Source organism: Coptis chinensis, chromosome 4, assembly GCF_015680905.1.
Source record: "Coptis chinensis isolate HL-2020 chromosome 4, ASM1568090v1, whole genome shotgun sequence".
In the NCBI taxonomy this organism is placed as follows: domain Eukaryota; kingdom Viridiplantae; phylum Streptophyta; class Magnoliopsida; order Ranunculales; family Ranunculaceae; genus Coptis; species Coptis chinensis.
Genome location: NC_141459.1, coordinates 39,970,585 through 39,991,675, shown reverse-complemented (window position 1 = coordinate 39,991,675; position 21,091 = coordinate 39,970,585). Strand labels below are relative to the sequence as shown.

At 37.0% G+C, this 21,091-nt stretch overlaps 1 protein-coding gene across 2 annotated transcripts; it reads right to left on the bottom strand.

The window, feature by feature from the left end:
• Positions 1–1,451: 1,451 nt before the first annotated feature.
• Positions 1,452–19,372, bottom strand: LOC147503483 (phosphatidylinositol deacylase). Of its 2 annotated transcripts, none has more exons than XR_015192739.1 (18): positions 18,948–19,372; positions 18,673–18,876; positions 16,651–16,841; positions 16,380–16,551; positions 14,718–14,855; positions 14,448–14,637; positions 12,939–13,084; positions 12,469–12,645; positions 12,076–12,186; positions 11,746–11,865; positions 11,363–11,519; positions 7,754–7,917; positions 7,588–7,674; positions 6,699–7,027; positions 4,669–4,750; positions 4,352–4,511; positions 3,094–3,358; positions 1,452–2,146 (listed from the first exon to the last, which is right to left on the bottom strand). XR_015192739.1 is itself a non-coding variant. In XM_086556808.1 (18 exons), the coding sequence occupies exons 1-18, from the start codon at positions 19,224–19,226 to the stop codon at positions 1,811–1,813; spliced, it is 3,288 nt and encodes a 1,095-aa protein (XP_086412934.1). In that variant the 5' UTR covers positions 19,227–19,372; the 3' UTR covers positions 1,452–1,810. The 2 variants fall into 2 exon arrangements, 1 of the variants encoding a protein (XP_086412934.1); XM_086556808.1 differs by having other exon boundaries at positions 4,372–4,511.
• Positions 19,373–21,091: the final 1,719 nt, after the last annotated feature.

The window sequence follows — 21,091 nt, the reverse complement described above, 5'->3', positions numbered from 1 at the left end:
AATGTAGAAAAATGGTGGTGATCGGGGGAATGATGAGACTGTACCTTGCGGTTGCCTACGTACCCAAATTATCAATGGGATCAAGTCTCAAGAACGTAGTTCTGTATAAAAAATAGTTTGGTATTTATATAGGTAGAGTAGGAGTCCTTGTAGCTCAAGTAATCTTGTAGCTTGAGTAATTGTGATAGACTATAACTTTCAACTGATAATTATCTCTTTGATAAGAAATGAATCACGGACATAAATCAATGTACATTAGTGGCAAGCCATGTGGCTAAGGTTGACCTTAGACACATGAGTTAATGGGCATGTACATTGATCCATGGTATTGCAAATTGGGCTTTAGCCCTGTCGATTAAACGAATAAAGTGGAGATTCCTACTAATGGACGTTCGCCACGTAGGTGGGGGCCGAAACAGAGCTCATTGCTTAGATTAGTTAGATACTTCTACAGAATAAAGATGCTCTAAACTCTGAAAACTAGGAGCATATGTAGTAGTCCAGTCATCTCAAAGTAAATTTAGAACTTGCTGGATGATTAGAGAAGCTTACCACATTGAGTGAAGGTTGTCGCTGTAATGGAAAGAGAAAAAAAAGCAAATAATAGCTTCATGCAGTTTCTTCTATGCTCCGTGGAACGAACACCAGCTTTCACAGAAGCCATAATGACCAAATAAAGCGTTCTTCTACCTCTGCCCCCACTTAAACAATAGTTTGAACAAGAGTACTCTTGTTATATCTGAAGCCTGCTTCGATATATAGAGCCAGAAGCTCAAAAAGAAGAAAATGAGGATAAAGAAGACGGCAATAAAGTAGTTCCATTAAGCTCACATTGGGCACTAAAAAGGGTTTATTAACAATGTTAGTGTGTACTAGGGGAGCTTTTCGAGGACTGCATTTTATTTTCATTTATGTTGGTTTGGTATTTGGTATATATTCTTGCTTGGGCTGAAGAACAACAAAAAGGGATCTTTTTTGTTTACTTGCTTTCTACTCAAAGAAGGCCTTCTAACTTTCTAAGTGACTATTTCCCCATAAAAAATTATTATCATCTTGGGTGTGTTCTCGAGTGAATGATATAAAGTTGTTCACATCTTTTATCCATAAGAAACTTTCTGCTCAATAGTGACGATGTTCCATGCTGCTTCTGTAACTTTTGGTGCTCGTAGTTAATTATCTCGGTCGATGAAAAAGAGATCATTCGTGCCAACTGGGCATCTTCGGAGCTAAGAAAATGAACGAGTTCGTCAAATTTAAGTTACATCCCCCTAAACAAATGAAAACTACCACTTGCAATCCATCATATGCACGGGGGTAATATGTGTGCTACTGTTTCATGACGTTCTTATGTAGCTCTTCGTTTTAATTTAGCCATTTAGATCTGTTTGAATGCATCATCCAGTGAGCATTTGAGCACCATTTTGCTTTTTAAAATTTTTCACATTTTGAAAGATGCAAGTGGGGAAAATATTATTCCAGCAAATAAGAAATTTCAAGTTCAAACAGTAGGCTTAAAGCCTTTTTACATATACAATCACTACCCAGACTCAAACCTGAAAATTGAGATTACTTCTCTGCTTGGATATGAATAGAGCAGAGAGAACCAACATAACTGGACTCACTAATCTTACAAGTAATATGATACAACTGAGTCAAAATTTTTGTACGTGGGAACAAGTTTGAGTTGTAACCCACCTGCGGGGGTGATGTCCACATTTCCACCCAAAATCACTGTATCACCAAAAAACCTGAAAAAGGAATTTCCTGCGCCAAAATCCAATCTCTGGACCTTTTAGAAGAAAATACGCCCTTAATGTCTGTGGAAATGCTTTCTCCCACCACTAAAATAAGCCTCTCCTTTATCCCTATAACTCTTTTCAAGAATCCTCAGCACAGCAGAAATTACCCCAACGGCAGCCATGGCATAAAATGCTCTATAAGGAGCCAATGCTAAGCCAGATAAATAACAAGAGAACCCAGCAAACATGTAGACAATGCTCAGTCCAACTTGCTGGCCTTGAATGTGTAGAAAGGGGAACGATATAAAATTATATTCGGGTTTTGAACCACAAAGACCATGGAGAATGACACCTACGCAAAGAGCCGAGTCCAAGAACCATGGAAAACTCTGACCCACTCCGATTCTCTACAAAAACAAAATCCAGGTATTATACAGGCTTGCAACATCTAAATCAGATCAAGTCAAAATCACTTCATTTGGAAAATTTATCCCTACTCTCTCAAACAAATTTGATTAAATAATCAAGTGTCTGAAATCCTCTGATTGGACATTTGTATCACCGGAAAAACAAGTCTGAACTTTTACTAGACTCCGTATTTAAAATAAAAATAAAAGGAGCTAAAAAGCATACGATAGGTAGCATTGTTCTCAGTTTCCCTCCACAACCTAACATATGTACATCAATTGGCATGCTTAACACACATGACCTTTTCCCTTTGGACATGGTGGAGGAATGATCAAGGCAAGGTCCATACAGACCACCTCCACTGTACATCCGAAGTGTTCAAAATGCTTAAGCTTAGTTGTGTGGGGTCAGTAAATTAACTTCATATATATGGAGATATTTTCTATGTAAGAGTGCATACATAGTTCAGGTTCACCGAAACTTGAACATTTTAACGTTGGTCAATTTACGTTGAAGACTGTTGTATCCTAGGCGAGAAATGTTAGAGAATCATCAGCACCAGGGGAAGAATTTGCCTTTAGGTTGTTAGAAAATGTCATTCACATTGGTGGGTGACGGTTTGCAGTGACGGCAAGATAACATAACTACGGTGTAATAACTAGGTACCTTGTCCACCGTGATGAAGCGAACACACGATTTCCATTTACAAAGGTTACATACTTCGACATCTCTTGGAAAGGTGCAATGTCCTTTAAAAGAGTTCTGTCATAAAGATACTAATGGTGCTCTAATTCCATTTCCCAAATTTACTTTGGATGTAGTAGTCCTTCGCCCAAACTAAAAATGGTCTTTTGACTTTGTCCAAACTTAAAGGTAACCTCTTTTCCATTCAATTTTCCAAGAGTAACACAACAATTTAAGATGGCTAGGTATAATGAAAACCTACCTGAAACCAAGCCACAAAAGATGGAACAAACATGAGAACTGCAAGAAGGTGCAACATAAGCAGACCATGCCTGTGATTGAAGGTTTCGATTTGGGTGTCACCGTAGCTTCTTGTCGAGTTTGGGCTATTGGGAGACTTCTCCTCTAGAGGAAGAAGTGGATCAAAACCACTGTTAGGTTTGAAATTCGACTTCCCAAGATCAACCTTAGTTTTGGAATCAAACTCCCTTTTTCGTGCATGACTGCGAAACGAAGCCGCCAAGAAACTGTTACAGAATAACCAGAAGCAACTCTTAGGCTCAACATCCAACAGGATTACTTTTAACAAAATTTTTATAACTTGGTACATTTAACAAATTCAGAGTTATGCAATGGAAGTTAATGGCATCAGTTAGACATCTAAGAAAAGGTAGACGGATATAGTGATCCTCAGAACAGACAAACTTTGATCAGAATAAGTTTACTAGAGTTCTAGTTTTGTCTTCAGTGATAGAAATATATATATATCTCGGGCTGGCTATGTCGACATACATAAATGACATACGCAATCCTACCTACCTAAGAGCTGATTTTCTAGGGATGCTATCATCTCTGAAAAAAATCAGCTCCTTTGAACATGTCTAACCCTACCAAAAATTGAGTTCAAGTTCGAAATTTATCTGACGGTCTAAAATTTTAACACTCATTTGACAAGACTAGACATATCCGATGGAGCCGATTTTTTGTGGAGATACTAACCATAGTAGGGAGGTAATATCTACCAAAAATCAGCCCTTAGAACAATGTGCAAGTCCACTTTTGGATTGCGTATGTCAATTCCGTATGTCATTTCTGTATAGCCCGATATATATATATATATATACACACACACCCAAGAATAACAGTGAAAATAAAATTGCATTGTGAAAAGTCCTTGATAGAACATATAGTAAGAGGAACTGCCGGTGACAAATACTCCCAAGATTAGGAATGGTCCAACCAGTTGGCACTTAGAAGATATTCATTGTTTCCAAAAATAAATGTTTTCAACCTGAGTTTTTATTTGACTGAATGGTTAAATTATTCAGTCAATTATATGAGAGGAACATAACATCAAATATAAGTAGCTCATTGATGTGATAGTAAGTGGATGATGCATCCAGGAGTCACATTTAGCTAAAAGGAAACATATATAACTAGTGCTTGGACAACCATCACATTGATCAATCAGATGAAGCAAGGTGTTAAAAGAAAATCGAAACTTGAAAATTATTACGTACAAATTAAATAAGAAAACAACCTGCAGAGAGCAGTGTGAGAGTGTAACGCATGAGACAGGAGCAGAATTAGCAGACCCAGTGCCGGATGAACAAAGCAGACCAAGATAACTGAAACCAATGCTATAGCAACAGTCAGATTTCCTCTAATTATCCTCAGTACCTGTTTCACATACGGATCACAGCTTCAAGAACGAATGATTGGCATCAGTTGACTAAACAACCCAAACTTCTCTTGTTTGCTGTTAGATGGTGAACCCCAAATTTTCAACTTAATATGTACAATATGTGCAACTTTATGTATGTTGGATGAGAATTACCTTAAGTGAAAAGAAATTGGAGAAAAGATTGAGAAACTGACTGAAAAAAGTAGATTGGATATTTTCTTCCCAAACTTGCCACCTGCAAAATACCAGACATTTTTCAGTTGATAAAAAGAATGAGATATTCGAAATTTTCTATCTGTAATATTGATTTTAGATAATTAAGGACTTCAGACGAAGATCCAACATCCCAATAGAACTTGGTTGATTTCCATTTTTGCCATTTACTAAGCTGTGGTTATCAAGAAAACTATCTTATAAGTAAAGAGCTTGTAGTAAGCTGTAAGCTTCAAAGTGTTTGCCGAGGTTTTGCTAGATTGGCTTGTGCAAGCAAAGTCTATGGTTTCGGTAAATACCCTGGTTCAAATTCACTCGTTTAATTAAATCCTTGAGCAGATTTCTTTGTTGAAGATTACCCCATTGATAGTTCACATTAACATCTAGATTAGATCATCAGAAAACCTATAATGTTTAGAGAATCATTATATTACGATGAGGAGTGTAGGAAGTTTTGCTGCTGCTGCCTAGCTGTTTTGGTGTTGCATCTCCCCAAGGTGTTCATGATTTTGCTCGGATACATTACCCCTGACGCTATGATTGGTGTTAATTATTGATTCTTGTACCCAACTCAGTGTGTGTTCTTGTTGATCAAGCTCTTCCATTGTTCGTTGCACCCAATTCTCAAGCTACCTCTAGATGAGGAGCATTTGTTCTTGGAGCTGTCGTGGCGTATGTGCCTGGAGCCTTTTGGAGCTACCAACACCTTCAAGTCCAGAGCCTTTCATTTTGTTTGTTGATGTTGTTGCAGGTGCTTGTTTGAGGATGATGCTTGCGGCTGGAGTTTGGATTTAATATTATCTTAGTATTTGTGATCAGGCATAAGGGGAGGGGAGATGATGTTTGTATTTTGTTGTTTTACTCATTGTAGTTTCAATCTGTATATTTCAGCTTGAGGGGGAGTGTTGGAGAAGTAGCATATTAGAATATGTGTTGGAGAAGTAGCATATTAGAATATGTGTTGTAGGTAGCACTAGTAGTATGTCCAGGGGCGGCACTATACGTAATGTCGAAAGAGGGCCTCAACCACAAAAGCAAAAAAAACAAAAAAAAAAATTGTCAAAGTAACCACACAAGCCGAAAAAAAAAAAAAAATTGTTAATGTAATACAAAAGAAATCAAAAACCGAGACATACTTTTTGTTTAAGTGTTGCTGCAAAATAAGAAAGACTATTGTTTGTCGAAAAAAAAAATTGGAAAGAAGTCAGATAAAGAATGGAAAATTCAAAAGCAGTAGCTATCCTCAAGCTCAAACGCCCTCTCTTTTCTTTGATAAATCTGACAGCATTTTCTCATCTCTTTGGTCATTATATAAATCAATGCCCTCAAATATAATCTTGGATGCTTGATATTGACTGCCAAAGGGAGTACCAAAACCCCAACCAAAGGCAAGTCCTACGCCAAGACCCAAGAAACTCAAGGACACACCTCCAAAACTCCATCTGATTCTAAAACCGCAACCAATGCCAAAACCCGTTGTATGAAATTGTTGGAAAGAAAAAAAAAAAATAGAGGAGACGGATTTTTTTTTTAGTTGCCATGTTGTAGCCGTTGTCTACATTAATTGATTGGAGAATTAAAGTTTTATTTTGGAAACATAACTTAATCGGTTAGAAGGTAAATATTTAATTCCAATTTTAATGGAGAGAATATAAGAATTAAGAGAATAATCCATGTGAAATTTTCAGATTAATTAGATTTGTTAGATTAGTTTTGGATTTTTTCACGAACGTGTCAACACTTAATAGGTGAGTTTGGGGCCCTGTGCGGTCACACACCACGCACATGCTCAACGCCGCCCCTGAGTATGTCTACTCTCCTTATATTATGAGAGTCGGCCCGGCGGCCCCTATGTAAGAAATAACTTTGCTTATTCAATGTATTTAAGAAGTTCTACTATAATTATTTGGCTTTTGACAACAGAAAATTCTTCAGTCACTCAGCTTATATAACTAAAGAGAAACACTAACCGTATTTTGATAAAAGCGTGCACATTTGCAGTGAAGTAGATGATCAATTGGGAGGTCAAGATCAGAATGATCAAAGACCCATTTGCAAATGCATAGCAAATTATGGAGACAATAAAGAAGCTGCTTAGTGGAGGAAATGATTCTGATATTAGCAGGGAGGATACCAATGAAACGACAATGGGTACTATAGCTAGGAGCAAGAAAGCCAGTGGCATTCTCAGATTTAACTCCACAGCAGCCAAAAGAGATGGCAGAGGCAGATCAAGTTCCCATGCCCGTGCTTGTCGCATCAGAGCGAAAAAGATAACGGCTATGGAGAAACCAACTATCTGCACATATCAACAAATGAAACAAAGCAACTTAACAAAAACTGAGAGTACTAACTTCCAGTACGAGTACATGAACTGTAAACATGCACATGATCGAAATAACTAGCATTCTATCACCATGAAAAGCAGTAGTAATTACTAGTACGCGAATATCTGAGCACATGCACTCTTTTTATGTATACATTCACATTTGGACGTATAAGAATTTATTATCTCCACGAAAATATGTAACAATGCCTTATGTGAGATTATGGCCAATGTGTATCGTCAAGCACCCCATGTGTGCAACTTTGATGGAGTTGGGAATCTTAATTTGTGGGTTGCAAGCTAGAAAGGGGGATTGCTTCTCGTGTACTATGCCTCAATGTGGCCAATTTTTCAAACATATTTCACAGATAAGGAAAATTTTCAAATCATTTGATACCACATTAGATTCACATATGAAAAATGGCGTATAATATTCACAAGTTTGGTGCAGCCAGAAATGTACAAGTAGGGGATGGGATTAACTAGTGTCAATACATGTATCAAGTAATACTGAATCAAGATTTTAAAATTACCTCTGAACAGTATAAAAGCAAAAATCTGCCAGCAGCAGTAGTGACAGAAACGCCAGCACCAATCGTAAATGAGCAATGTGGATCTGACTGCATAAGGATGAAAAGCAATAATAAAATAAAAGTGACTCCTACAGATCTGGGGGAAAAAAAGGACTTCACTTCTTACCAGTAACAAAACTGTAGTCATGTCAGACTCTTGAGTTGAATCCCAAAAAGCTGGTGATGAATCCACTGAAATAGTCTCAGAATAGAGATTAGGAATTACATGCAGACCTGAAGTAGAATCCCAAGCAATAGCTACTGGAGGAAAACAACGCAATCTGCACAGCCCTGCAATATTAAGAAAGACCGGTCACCAATTGAAGATAGTTACTTGAAAACAAAACAAAAAAGTTCAAAGGAATCTATCAGAAACACGACACAACTTTGCAATACTATGAAAGACCAACAACTCAATTTATCACATAACCTTGAAGATTGTCACCTATTTACCTTGAAGATTGTCACCTAATTTGCCTGGTCAAAATAATGTAGAATACACTTTAAATGCTTAATTTGCAATCTCAAATTACTGATTTCCATTTATGTCAAAAACCTACTTTTTTGGCAGCCAGCAGAAAAAACCCAATCACACATCTTTCCAAACGTGTATGTATTCATGGGCTTGCAGTTTCGCAACGTGTGTGTATTCATTGGCTTGCAGTTTCACAGTCACATTATGTCATTTGGAGGTAAAACCACAAAGTGCCAGGATGTTTTAGTGAATAGGTTAGGAGTACTCCTTGTGATTGCTTTGTAAAGTTCCCCGCTTTCTCCCTAAAAAGAATGTTTAATGTTTACTAGTGGTATAAATCAAGATCCAGGGATCGAGTCATAGCATGGTTGGCTGTCAACACAAGTGTCATGGGATCAAGAAGAAAAACCAAAAAAGTGTATAAATCAAGAAGCTGCAAGTTTTGGCAATGCTTGCCAAATGGGTCTCCAAATAAAGCTAAACTTTGACCAAGAGACCAAAGTTACATGCCTTTTAGTTGAAGGGAATTGATTAAGGCTCTGACACACAAACCCTAGAGTAACCTAGCTGCACTGCAGGTAGTGTAACTCAAAAATTCTTCACCTTTCATCCTAATGGAGGACTTGCAGCAGTGGCAAGAAAGGGAGCGGTGCTAGATTGATTGACGGAGAAGGCGATAAGAAAGGCAGAATCAGTAACGAAAAATTTGAAATTTCAGAGTTTCTCTCTTTTTAATATATAATAACAAATCAGCCAAGAAATTCAACGGGGTAGACGCCTTGAAAACTGTCTCCGATACCACTTTGATGCAATAGCAACTGCTGATCAAACTCAATTTTCAGTTACAGCAGTTCACATACATGACGCTGCCACCTAGCAGTGCATATTTAAAACTTGCATAAATAACCACGTGTCAGCCTTTGCTTTAAAATTGCATAACTACACGTGAAATGATCGAAACGCCCTAAAAAAATGGTCAAACAACTTAAGTTGTCTCATCTCATAATGCGTATTTCAATTTTCCACAAACTTACATTACTATTGGAACGAGACTAAAGGTTTTTAAACCCATTTCAGTGTAAAACTAATTAAGAAACTAATCTATACCAACTAACCCTAATTAAAACCATGCTGCATCAATATCAAAATTAAACAAGTTTTCAAAAATACCTTTCTAGTTTTTACCCATGATTAGAACTGTTCCTACATTTACTTTGATGGGTCATTAGGTACTTGAGTAATCAAGAAAACAGTCCCCAAATTTTGAGATTATTTAGATTTCTCTCCACTTAAAGTGAGTCTAGACATGTACTTATCATAGAGATTGTCCAATATTAGTAGTTTAGTACTTCAATGATACCACCGTAGCACTATCCAAGTATATCATTACTTGTAGTTGATCTTCACCATTATCTGAACTTACTACCTTGAAATTGCCTAAACTTGCCATTGGAGGTATTCTATCTCCCAGACATCTCATGTGCTTCCATATGCCATACCTTCATCTTGGTACGATCACAAATCATCATAGTATCTTCTTTAGCAGTGCCTTTTTTCAAGAGACTCAGACCACCATTTTAGTGTCTTTGATCTCTTCCAACATTCCATGCGTTGTCCTTAGAATCTCTTTCTTCATGATGTCAACAAGTGCATGCAGCTTCATCCCAAGGGCACAAATTGTCAGCACAAAGTTAACTTAGTTTCAACCACTAGATACTTGATGGAGTCCCCATTTCTTGTTATTCTCGCTATCAAATATTCAACCTCCTCTTGTCCATCTGCAAGAGTAAATGCTGTGTCACTGAGCATGCCTTGATAGCCTAAAACTGTCACTCCGAAGTATCACCCTCGAATCCACAAACTTGTTCCTTTTCCTTTTACTGCACTTGTTGTGCTTCCTACTAACACCTTTTGAATCAATATGGTTACTTGTGCACTATCCATTTACACTGACATAGTTCACTGTTAAGAATGCAATGCCAACACCTTCCACCGATAATAAGGCTTTTAACCACACTTTGATCCCACTTGTCAGGGGCCAAGCATCAACTTGCTACCAACCATGCGGTACTCGAGCTAAGTTGCTAACCGACCATCTACTAAATTCAACCTTCCCATAGTCGCTTCAAAAATTCACACACACAGACTCACACTCGCACTCACACAAAAACAACAACAACAACAGCAAAAACATAAAATAAAGTTATGCGATGAGATATATCATATATAACAGAAAGGAATGCAAAGTAATACGATGAGATATCTGATCAGAGAAAAATAAAAGCAACATAAAGCAGAAACAAGTACACTAAAACTCGCGAAGCAAGTCCCATAAAATATCCCCATCTAAACACAAAAGCCTCCAAAAGTAGTAGCACGCAAGTCCTCCCATATCTTTTACCAAAGGAAGATACGTCTTACAAGCTCACACAACATAACGCAAAAACAACAGAAAATCACGTGTTCAAAATATTATGATGTTTGAATTCCTTCATATTGTTTCAACGAATATGCCACTAGTTTTACTGTGAAATAGGACCTTTAAAGGGCAGGAATTGTGCGGACCGTGCCAAGATGTACTACTTTGAAAAATAAAATAACAGTAAGTGAGTTCCATAGAGCAGTTGTGGACTTGTGGCAGGGATATTTCTATGGTTATAGAGAGATCAAAATCAGCGACCAATAACACCAAGCCTAGGCTTATCAAATATCGAACCACAGCAAGCAGACATGGTATATTTAGTTTTCTAGATAAGCAACCAATGCAGCTATTTATAGTTCGAAATGACCGTATGCTTCTGTAGAACTTAGAATTTCGCGTACGATCCCAACATCAGATGATCAATCGGGATGATGCACAGCAATGATTAACACAAACACAAGAGCATACAATCAGTTCAAAGTTCAAACACGTAATGTTACATGGACACGCCATATTTTGAAAGAAACCCGTGTCGGATACATATCCACGTGTCCGTGTCGGACACATATAAGACACATATTGTATGTGATTTACCTCAAATTTTTATATTTTGCCATGTCAAACACTCTGCATCCGTGTCCAATACGGACACACCTATCTGTGTCAAAGTAACTTATCCTTTTGAACAAATTACAATGATATAAATAGTAAGAGCATCGAATTTTGACTTTATATTTTTATTTTAGTGCATAGAGAACCAAAACCAATGTAATGATCTACATCTAAACTAATTATCATGAGAATAAGAAAGACTAACTAAACTTGCTAAAAATCCTTACTGCTATGTTCGACATCTCCAGCTTCTTCAACTGGAAGTTCGGAACTTTTTATTCCGCATCCTGTTGTTTTTAGAGACATCGCAACCGGCAAAAGACCTAAGCTTATAGAAAATGATAGGTTGAAAACAAGAGGGTGATCCTCCTTTAGAGATATTTCCTGCACCATTAAAGATCGCATATTGGTCAAATTTGCAACAGCTAATATCTTAAAAAAAAAGTAATAAATGTGAACAGAGACAGATTGCTGCCATTCTTTTTCTTCACTGAATGAATTCCTACATCTCAAAAAGGGCAGGCCAGACCGCCAGACAGAAACAGAGACCTGTCTAGACATTAAATTTCAAGAATTAATGAACAGACTGGCAAGTTAGTAAAATAATAACCTTCTCAGAATAGAAAGAAAGTAGCAGCGATGCAGGGGAAAACTTTCTTTTCCCATCATCCGGATTAAAAAATTGTCCAACTGCCATGGAAGCTGCTGGTGGAGGCCTACCTGACACAGTCTGGGCATCAAAAAGTTGAGTTACACTTTTATAACAAAAGAGGGAGATGTAAGGTTCATAAAATGAGTACAAAGTAATGCCACAATATTATGTCCTTGACTCCTGCCCAGGCTCAGAAAGAAGTTCCAACCAACTAGGCTTTTGAGTATCATGCAAAATTATGACAACTAATATCAGTACTCCTTGTCCAATGGATGAAGAGAAAAATACCGGACGAGGTGCAACTGAGATAGTTAAAAAACGGAAACCGCGCATATCCTCAGGGCCTAACTGAAGTACTGCAGAAGGTGGTGGTTGTTCTGTTTGGCTCCCTGGCTCAATCTGATAAATAAACAGCACAAATACATAAATCGGCATAACATCCCGATACAATTTTCATATAATTATCGGGCTTAGAGAACTACAGATTTTAATGGAACCAGCTATTGTTTCTAGGAATGGTAGCACTTTCTTTCATCACTACTATACCAATGAAACAGTAAAAGAAGACTCCTCAAGTGAAGAAACAATTGCAGAAATTGTTGGCACAAATACTTATATCCAAAGAGCATCTGTTCCTTGCAAGATAGTAAGAATATACTTGAAGATTCCAAAGTTCAATACCTGTATTGGAGCTGGTCCTGCAGGAATCTCAACCATCTTTGATGTCACCTCCACTACTCCTTTACTTGGACTTGTGTCTGAGGCCATTTTGCTCTTTTCAGGCCAAAGGTGAAGCCTGACCCCAGAACATGGAGCAAGGTTTGTAACAAATGCAAAGTAGTTTTTTCCATCCGATCCCTAGGCACAGAATTCATATTGTGAACAACATAATAGTTGAGAAAGAACACAATGGAACAGAAACAATTTAGAGCCTATAGGACCAGACATTCAGTTAATGAGTAAGATTCAAATAATATTTGCGTCAACATGTAATTTGAACTTTGGATGAATGGAAAATATATGAAGCATGGGCATGAACACGCAATTCCTAATACCAAATGCATCTAAGATTAACAATAAAATCAACGTAGAAAGAAAAATGAACCAAAAGAAAATCCTAAGAAACTAAAAAAGGTATTAGTCGAGCTAACCAGTTTTAGGATGTCTAACCAGCGCCGTCTCCCGTCCATTGCTAGAACAGTGACAGTGGGTCCCTGTATATAGAGATCCCTCTCAAGACCATCGTCATTCCAATGAACAGATTGTGGGCATGGGGAAAAATTATGTGTGTAAGTTCCTGCAAACATGACAATACGCCTTATTTATATGAACATTTTCAATTCATTAAAGTAATTATTACGCCAGCCATACAATTAAAAGAAAAACGAAAAGGTAAGAAATAAAATATTCATTTGAATTAGATAACGATTGAAAGTTATATCTTCTATAGAATTACATACAGCGCACACTTCCCCACGAAAGAAAACCTAGATAAAATAAATTTTTGAGGTTGAACTCGGAATTATCCATATGCCACTGGTACCATCACTAACCAAAAGTAACTATTATCCATATGAGCAGTGTTACTGGATGCATAGTTTGGAATGCCAGTCATTCAAGAGAAGCTAGTTTTTAAGAATATAAGTGCCTTTGAAATCTAACAAACGAGTTTTAACTCGCAAGTCGCAACTATGAAACTCCAACACCTAAACGAAAGGAAAATCAAATCACCAACCCAGGGACTACATGTCAAGTTGCCAATTTCTCCATAAGCTTGAACTGATGTAGAGGGGCAAATCTATGAATATGAGAGGAGGCTCGGGGACAGAACATAGATGGGACACACCTAGAAATTGGGGTGGAATAATCTCAACAATACATACAGTATAAAGAAGTAACAAAAAGACAAGTATCTCATGGATGTCAGTATGTCACCTGCTTTTCATGAATACTACAGCCAGTATCCTGGTCATTATTGGAAAAAATGACTCAAGAATATAAATGCAATAATACTTTCAACCGATCAGAATGTGCTATGCCTGTTGAGTGATTGAAAGTGTAATTATCGTTCCCCACCCCCCGGAAGAGCTTTATTCTTTTTTCCACAATTAAAGTCTAGCAAAAAGCGGCCTGAGATGTTAAATCCCTCATCTTTCCCTGTAATCATCACTGCCGTTTCTAGCCTATGTTATCTAGATGCTTACTACATTAGATGACTCCATGAGCTCGCCACATGGCCATTCCCTGTCCAAACCCAGATGTAATGCACCATATCCTAACAGGTGGATCCTTTGTCTCAGCACCTCAGTTGCGACATGAAAAACCTTTTATTACTGAGATTTGCCGTTGTCTCCCCACATGTGAACATCTAAAAATATTATCTGTCGGAGAAATATGGGACATTTCCCGAGGACACATAATTTTTTAGAGTGTTTTTTATTATATAATCCAATTTATACATAGATGTTTGAGAGAAGACTGAAAGTCTGAAACTAATTAAGGTCGTATATTCTTTTCTCTCTTCTTCTCTTATTTAACATCTAAAGTATAATTCAACTTTAATATTAACTTTAATTTAAAAGACAATGGTTTCTCAAAGAAAAGCAGGAAGTGGTGAAAATGACAAGAGAAGGATGGCAACAGGTGACTACAGACAGTACCAGTAGCACTTTTTCCATCCTCAAGTGGAATTTGGATGGAACCGATTGATGATTTCACCTCCCTCATCCAATTAAAGCTTGGTGGCATTTCACTGCGAAGCATTTTAGTGAATACAGTAAGCCTTTTTTGTGTGCTGGGAAACGGTTGACCAATTTTTGGGTCTATTAAGCTCAAAAGAGTGTGTGAAATCTGCATAGAAGAACAGAGTAATTCACAAGTGGCTACAGGATAGATAATAATAGAACAATAGCTTTAATAAGAAAGCTTACTTGTACAACTACTTGATTACACCATAATATAGTCTGGTGTTCTGTTGACAACCATGCATTCCTCATGCCAGTGGTGCCTATCATGAATCGATGGGAGGATGGCACAATTCCATCAAGAGTTTCCAACTTTGACCGAACCTAGGAGCACGAATTCCCAAGAGTTGACACTTACTATTGAAAATGTGATTCATATAGCAGCATCAAATAACAGAAATAATATATATGGGGAGGGATAGAGCCACTCCATCGACTTACAAATTGAATTAAGACCCGATTTTTTGTGGATATGATCTTCTCACAATGGATAGCATACCCACAAAATTTTATCCTATTTGGATATGTCTAATCTTGCGAAAACTAGTGTTCAATTTGAACATTTATCTAACGGTCCAGAATTTTCCGATTTCATAATAACATTTGATTAGGTTAGACATATTTGAATTAGCCGAAATTTGGTAAGCACGTTATTCATGGTGGGGAGATCATATCTACAAAATATCATCCCTTAATTCAACGGGTAGAATGAGATATGGCCTTGTACGTTTTGGGAGTGGCTCGGGAGTGGTTATAATGAGAGTGACTCTATCCCTCTCCATATATATATAATAGGAAGTTTGCAACAGCAAAAGAAAAATAAAAACCTTCGACTAAACTTTAACATAAGCTACATATAGAAAATGCCTAATGGGCTCATGCATCATGTCAAGATTTTCACTTTAAGAAAAATGGAACAACTTGAAATGGAACATAGGCTTGTATAGTTGTACCTATGCATGAGAACAGTACCCACGATAAGGTATAAATCATTGAATGCCCAACAATTATCAGGATTAGTTTTGGAAAGGACTCCAGAGTCATAGATGGAACAACAACTAAAATGAGCCAAAGAAGGATGATATATATCCAAAGTTCAGAAGAGAACTTTTGTGGCTGTAACCAAGACAGAAACGGTGAATTCATGAATACGACAATTTTTAAGTGGATGACAATACAAAGTAGTGATGAGCATTAAACAGTTAAACAAAGCACTCCGAGTGCATCAGGTGAGTGACGGCTAGGAAGATATTTGGGAGAAATGGTCACAGAAATGATCACAAATGCACATTTACACACAAAAAAAAGAAACGAAGTAACAAATTTAGTAATTAAAATGCTCCATTCAATCATAATTAGATGGCCCAGAATGGAAAGGTAAAGATTCTTTTTTTTTTTTTTCTTTTTTCTTTCTTTTCTTGTTTTTTTTCTCTTTTTTTTTGGATTGGTAAAGAATATATAACACGTTAAAAATATGGAAGACATTCAATCTGATAAGTGAGATACTTTTTATCAAAAAATATTTCAAGTCCATGTGAACACATGCATTATTTGTCAGATTTCTGTTGAAGAATTTGAAGCAACAATTCTTCTTCTTTTTAATAATAAGTAGAACTTGTCCAAATCTTAGCCCATTAAACTCCCTCTCCCAGATTATGCTTTATAATCAGACTCTCTGATACCTAGTGACAAAAGAAACAACTCATTTTTGACAAATACCAGTGGCAGGCATACACAACATGCTTCCTTATTCTTAATGCTATAAGTATGGAACTGACTGGATGTTACTGCTTGCATGTCGGAAAATATTATCATTAGAGCTCTGAAGGTTAAGAGCTAACAAAATACCTGATAATCAAGAATGTTGCCCGAAATGGAGACAACAATAACATGAGATAATGTGGGCTCAGACACTTGACGACCTATATGAGTGAGTTCGACCTCATATCCCTTTCTCCACTTCTGATTTACAAGATGATAATAATGACCCAAAGATGGTTGCAAAGCCACAGGAGGGGACCTGGAAGAATCAACTCAATCCCACCCAATAATTCACAATAAGATAATGTATAAGATCTTAAAACCACAGTAAAGTTGATGCAAACGTGTGAGAGATTACTGGTGCGGGCTTGAAAGAGTGAGGACAGTTTCAACCACTCCCTTCCTTAAATGTGGGTGGACAATTGCAGCTCTGGCTACAAAACCACCCATAGAATGACCAACCAAGACTACGCTTCTCGGTAAGCTTCCAAAAGGTTCGGCACCTTCCTTTGACCGCATATCATGTGACTCTTTGTATAGATCCAAAATCTGTGAGCATGATAATAATATAAGTTTTGTTTTTCTTTTTCTGAAACCCAAGATATTAATATAAGTAAGGATCATGCATAAGGACAGAATAGAAAGTTTCTAAAATTAAATAGAGAACATATTCAATGGGATAACAATTTATGTATAGGTCAAACATCAAATTTTGATTACACACAATAGGTAAACCATGAGCAAACGTCTCTAATCCTTCTCATAAACTAATCTTTCCAACCAATTCAAAATTAAAAAAACACCACAAATTTATAACACAAGTTGTATGCAAAACTTCTCGTACTACAGTAAAATAGCACTCGAATCCCAAAAGTAGATTTTTGAAATCACAATTCAACCCTGGCAAAACTGATTACAGTAAAAATATCCCACCATTTTAAAATATAGATGAATCTTTTTGCAGGAATTTGTGTATATTACACCTGAAACCAACTTTAGTCAAAATTGTATAACTGCAGGAACGAACAATAAACAGTTAAAACTTGTGCATCCTGAAAATTATGTCCTCAAATCCTTCACCCAATTTTGGCCAAATGGTCTGATGCCTAGTGTCTTCAGGATTCTGTCCTCTTGCCTTAGAATGCGACCCTCTCTTTCCCTCCATCTTTATTTACGTTGTAAATGATAGATGTTTTAGGATTTTAAATTGGAGAGGGTTACAATTCAGCAACATCCATTTGCAGGTTGAAGATTTGTGCCCATTCTCCTAAGTAGTGACGTTTGGAATGTCACACTTCTCATAAGTCTTCTTTCCTATTCCAAGATGAGTAAAGCTTCTTCGGAATTGACCTACTTAAGCCCATCTACGTCTATCACATGCAAACTTCCATGAGAATGCCCCCTTTTTTAAATAGTTTGACTATCTTTTTTTTTTTTTTTTTTTTTTTTTTGATCGGTAGAGTATAGATTTAATATATATATTGAAAGGAATTAGGATGAGACATCCTATAGTACAAGCTACAAATGTAACTGGAAAAAAAAAAAAAAAAAACATAGTTTGGCTATCTCAACAGTACTCACAATATTTACAACTTTAAGAGAAGGTAAAACTTTTTTGTTGACTGCAGAATTCTTGTATAGCAAATAACTGAAGCCTATTACTCACTATATCAAAAAACCTTTGGATTTTGTCATTTCACCTTTTATAAATCTGGCTAAACACGGGTTCCAAGAACTACACAAGCTGTGGAATCCAGACCATCCCCCATTATTCTCTTTCTAACGGAATAATCTTTAGAAGGCAATACCACAACTAAGGATTGAAACAAAAAAAAATATAATAATGAAATAATCTTTGGAAGGCGACCCCGATACCATAACTAAGGATTGAAACCAAAAAAAGATAATAATGAAATAATAAAAAATCAACGGGTCCTGGAGGTTTACAGAAAACTAGTCACTAACATAAATGTTTCTCATTCAGTGACCTCAGAATCTTTAAATGAAAAACGCATCATGCCTGAGGGACGAGGTTAGTTCTAGCGAGATCTTTTTATTCTATATGATTATCTCACATTCCTCCTTATTTGCATTTTTTTTTATCACTAAGTGATTCATTAACCAGAAAGAAAAGTAAAAAACCTAAAATCAATACAAAAGTTTGAAGGAATCTGAACATTCTTAAGAGTAATTTAGATTCTATTCACAGTTAATATTTTATACTCTAAAAAAGTGTGGGAGGGGGATGTGATATTATCTCTTCTAAACAAGAAGCAACATAATTACGCAGATTTCCCTAGAGACTAGTGGAAAGCACTTCACAAACAACAATGAGCTAAAGTAACATTTGCCAATACAAATAAGCAATGCAAAGTAATACCCGATGGATAGCATACACAACGTATTCAGTATGTTCTTCAACTATCTGACCGTCCATGGCAGAATGTTCCTCCTCGAGGTCAACAGCAAACCAATCCAGTCTGTGTGAGTACTGATTGGGTATATCCCCCGCTCCGTAATAATATGTACGCTCCAAAGGACCACCTTGATATGCCCTATCAGATTCTGCTGCTATGGAACGTACCTAGAGAAATATATACGATATAAATTTGAAAAAAAAAAAAAAATGTAAATTGATATGAAATGGAGGCTTGCCTGTTTGTAGCTACCACCATTACCCGGAATAAAAAGAAGAGGGACACCAGTAAGCTTCTTAATATGTTCATTAAAATCAATCTTTCTCCATCCTTCATGGTACTTGTACAGATTATATTTAGGAGGCGGAGTTGAAATTGGTATATAGGTTGGGTACATATATGTCATTACACATTCATTGGCAACAGGTTTTAATAAACCGTACAATCCAGTGAGACCAATACATAGAGTTAAAGTAATAAGTAGAGCTACTCTACACTTAGCTCGGAATCCTTGCATTATTTTAGTAGAAATATGGAATGAGATTGGATTGGATTGGATTGGATTAGATTAAGTAGGCGGGAAAAGGAGCGGGGATCTAGGAAACGGAACTGAATGAAGTGAACTCATCACTGACCGACCATTGTATATGACATCGTCACGTGTATAGAGATTGCTTATCTGGACTGAAATATTGGTTATTTCAAAATTTGATATTTTGGGAAATATTGGTATATATCGACTGATGGAGAGGTTTGATATATATATAATAGTATCTGAGTGCTTCAATATGCTATACAAAGGGTCCCAGTAATTAAGACGCCGGCCGAGACTCGATGATGCCAACTTCTGAGGCCACTACTGTAGCTTATTAGCAGTGTCATTACAAGTAACTAGTAATTAGTTTCTTAAGACTTAACCAACTTTGCAGAACCCTCACTAGTAACTACAGCTTTCCATCATGCATCTTCTAGTTAAACGTTTTACCATTACTAACGTTAATAACCTTGTTAACAGGAGTAGGTTTGGGCTTAAGAATCACGAAAAATTAAGACAAAAAGAATTCTGCTCAAAACAATAAACAACTGATTTCCAGTTTGACTTCATCATCTCCTTCACCTACACCTTTTAGCTTCTCCTGCCAAAGCACTCAATCCGAAAACCTCCATAACAATAACCTTTGGTGAGACAAGACTTCCTGTATAGGTGAATGCTTTAGAAAACGGAATCCCAAACTTCATAAGTGTCCTTATTAAATAGCTTTTTGTTTTATTCAACGGCAATTCAATTCCCACTAATTTTTCCTTACTATGATTTCTCCGATGTTTGCAACGTCTAGTGGTTCCTAGTAACCAAACTATCCATCTATCTATCTCAGGTCTTCCGACTTTAAATAGTTCTGTCCAAGAACCTATGACAGTACGAGTGTACGACACCCTATTTCATTCATGATCCATACATCAACCTCCACTTCAAAACGTCCAAGAAAAATACAAAGGCAGTGGACCTCCTCCTTCATATCAAAAGAGACCAAAATGTTTGAAGACACATCAACAAGAGGCCGACTTGCTAAGCAATGAAAATACTGAATAACAAGTCAGTGTTCCAAAGGTGGATAAAGTTCGTAGGAGACCTCTTCTAGAACTTACCACAAGCCAGTGCCCCCTAGAGTGTACACATCGACATGTCTTCTGAAATCTTTTTTCCTAAACTAGTGATCAGAATAATGAGAAGAAACAAACCCCAATCCCCAATAACAGATACTAGTTAGTGCCTCGATAAAACTTATAACATGACTAGTACTTAATGTCTATGTCTTCAAGCCTCCTGGACAAAAGAACTAAATTTTGAGGCACTTGAAGATGCGCTTCTTGATTCAAAGATGAGCTAACGAAAACAAGTAATAAAAACAGATACAAACAATTACATGTACATATAAGACCAAGACTAGATCACCCCAAAAGCCTTTTCATTCCCTGAAATCCTTTTTATTTCTAGTTAATTAATTTAAAAATTACCAAAGGCAAAGATGTAGTAGCCTGATGTGCAAAGATGGGACTAAGTCCGCGATGTATAGGATAGGAGGCAACATAAGCAAGAACAAGGAGGAGCAGCGAATCAAGACCGCGGAACCCTAGTCCACGGGGGTGTCAGGTGTACGGTCTGCAAGAGGGTCGTAGGATGACAAGACAGATGGACGGACCAGATGAGATGAAGAAGGATATAAAAACAAGAAGATGAGGAGAAAGAGAGGGGGCCGCAAGAGAGAAAGAGGGAGCGGAAACAGAAGAGAGAGAGAAAAAGAAAAAGAGAGAACATTGTTTGAGAGAGTGAGTTTTAGTGTTCATACATTTGGCGCCGTCTGTGGGGACCGGAGGAAGGCA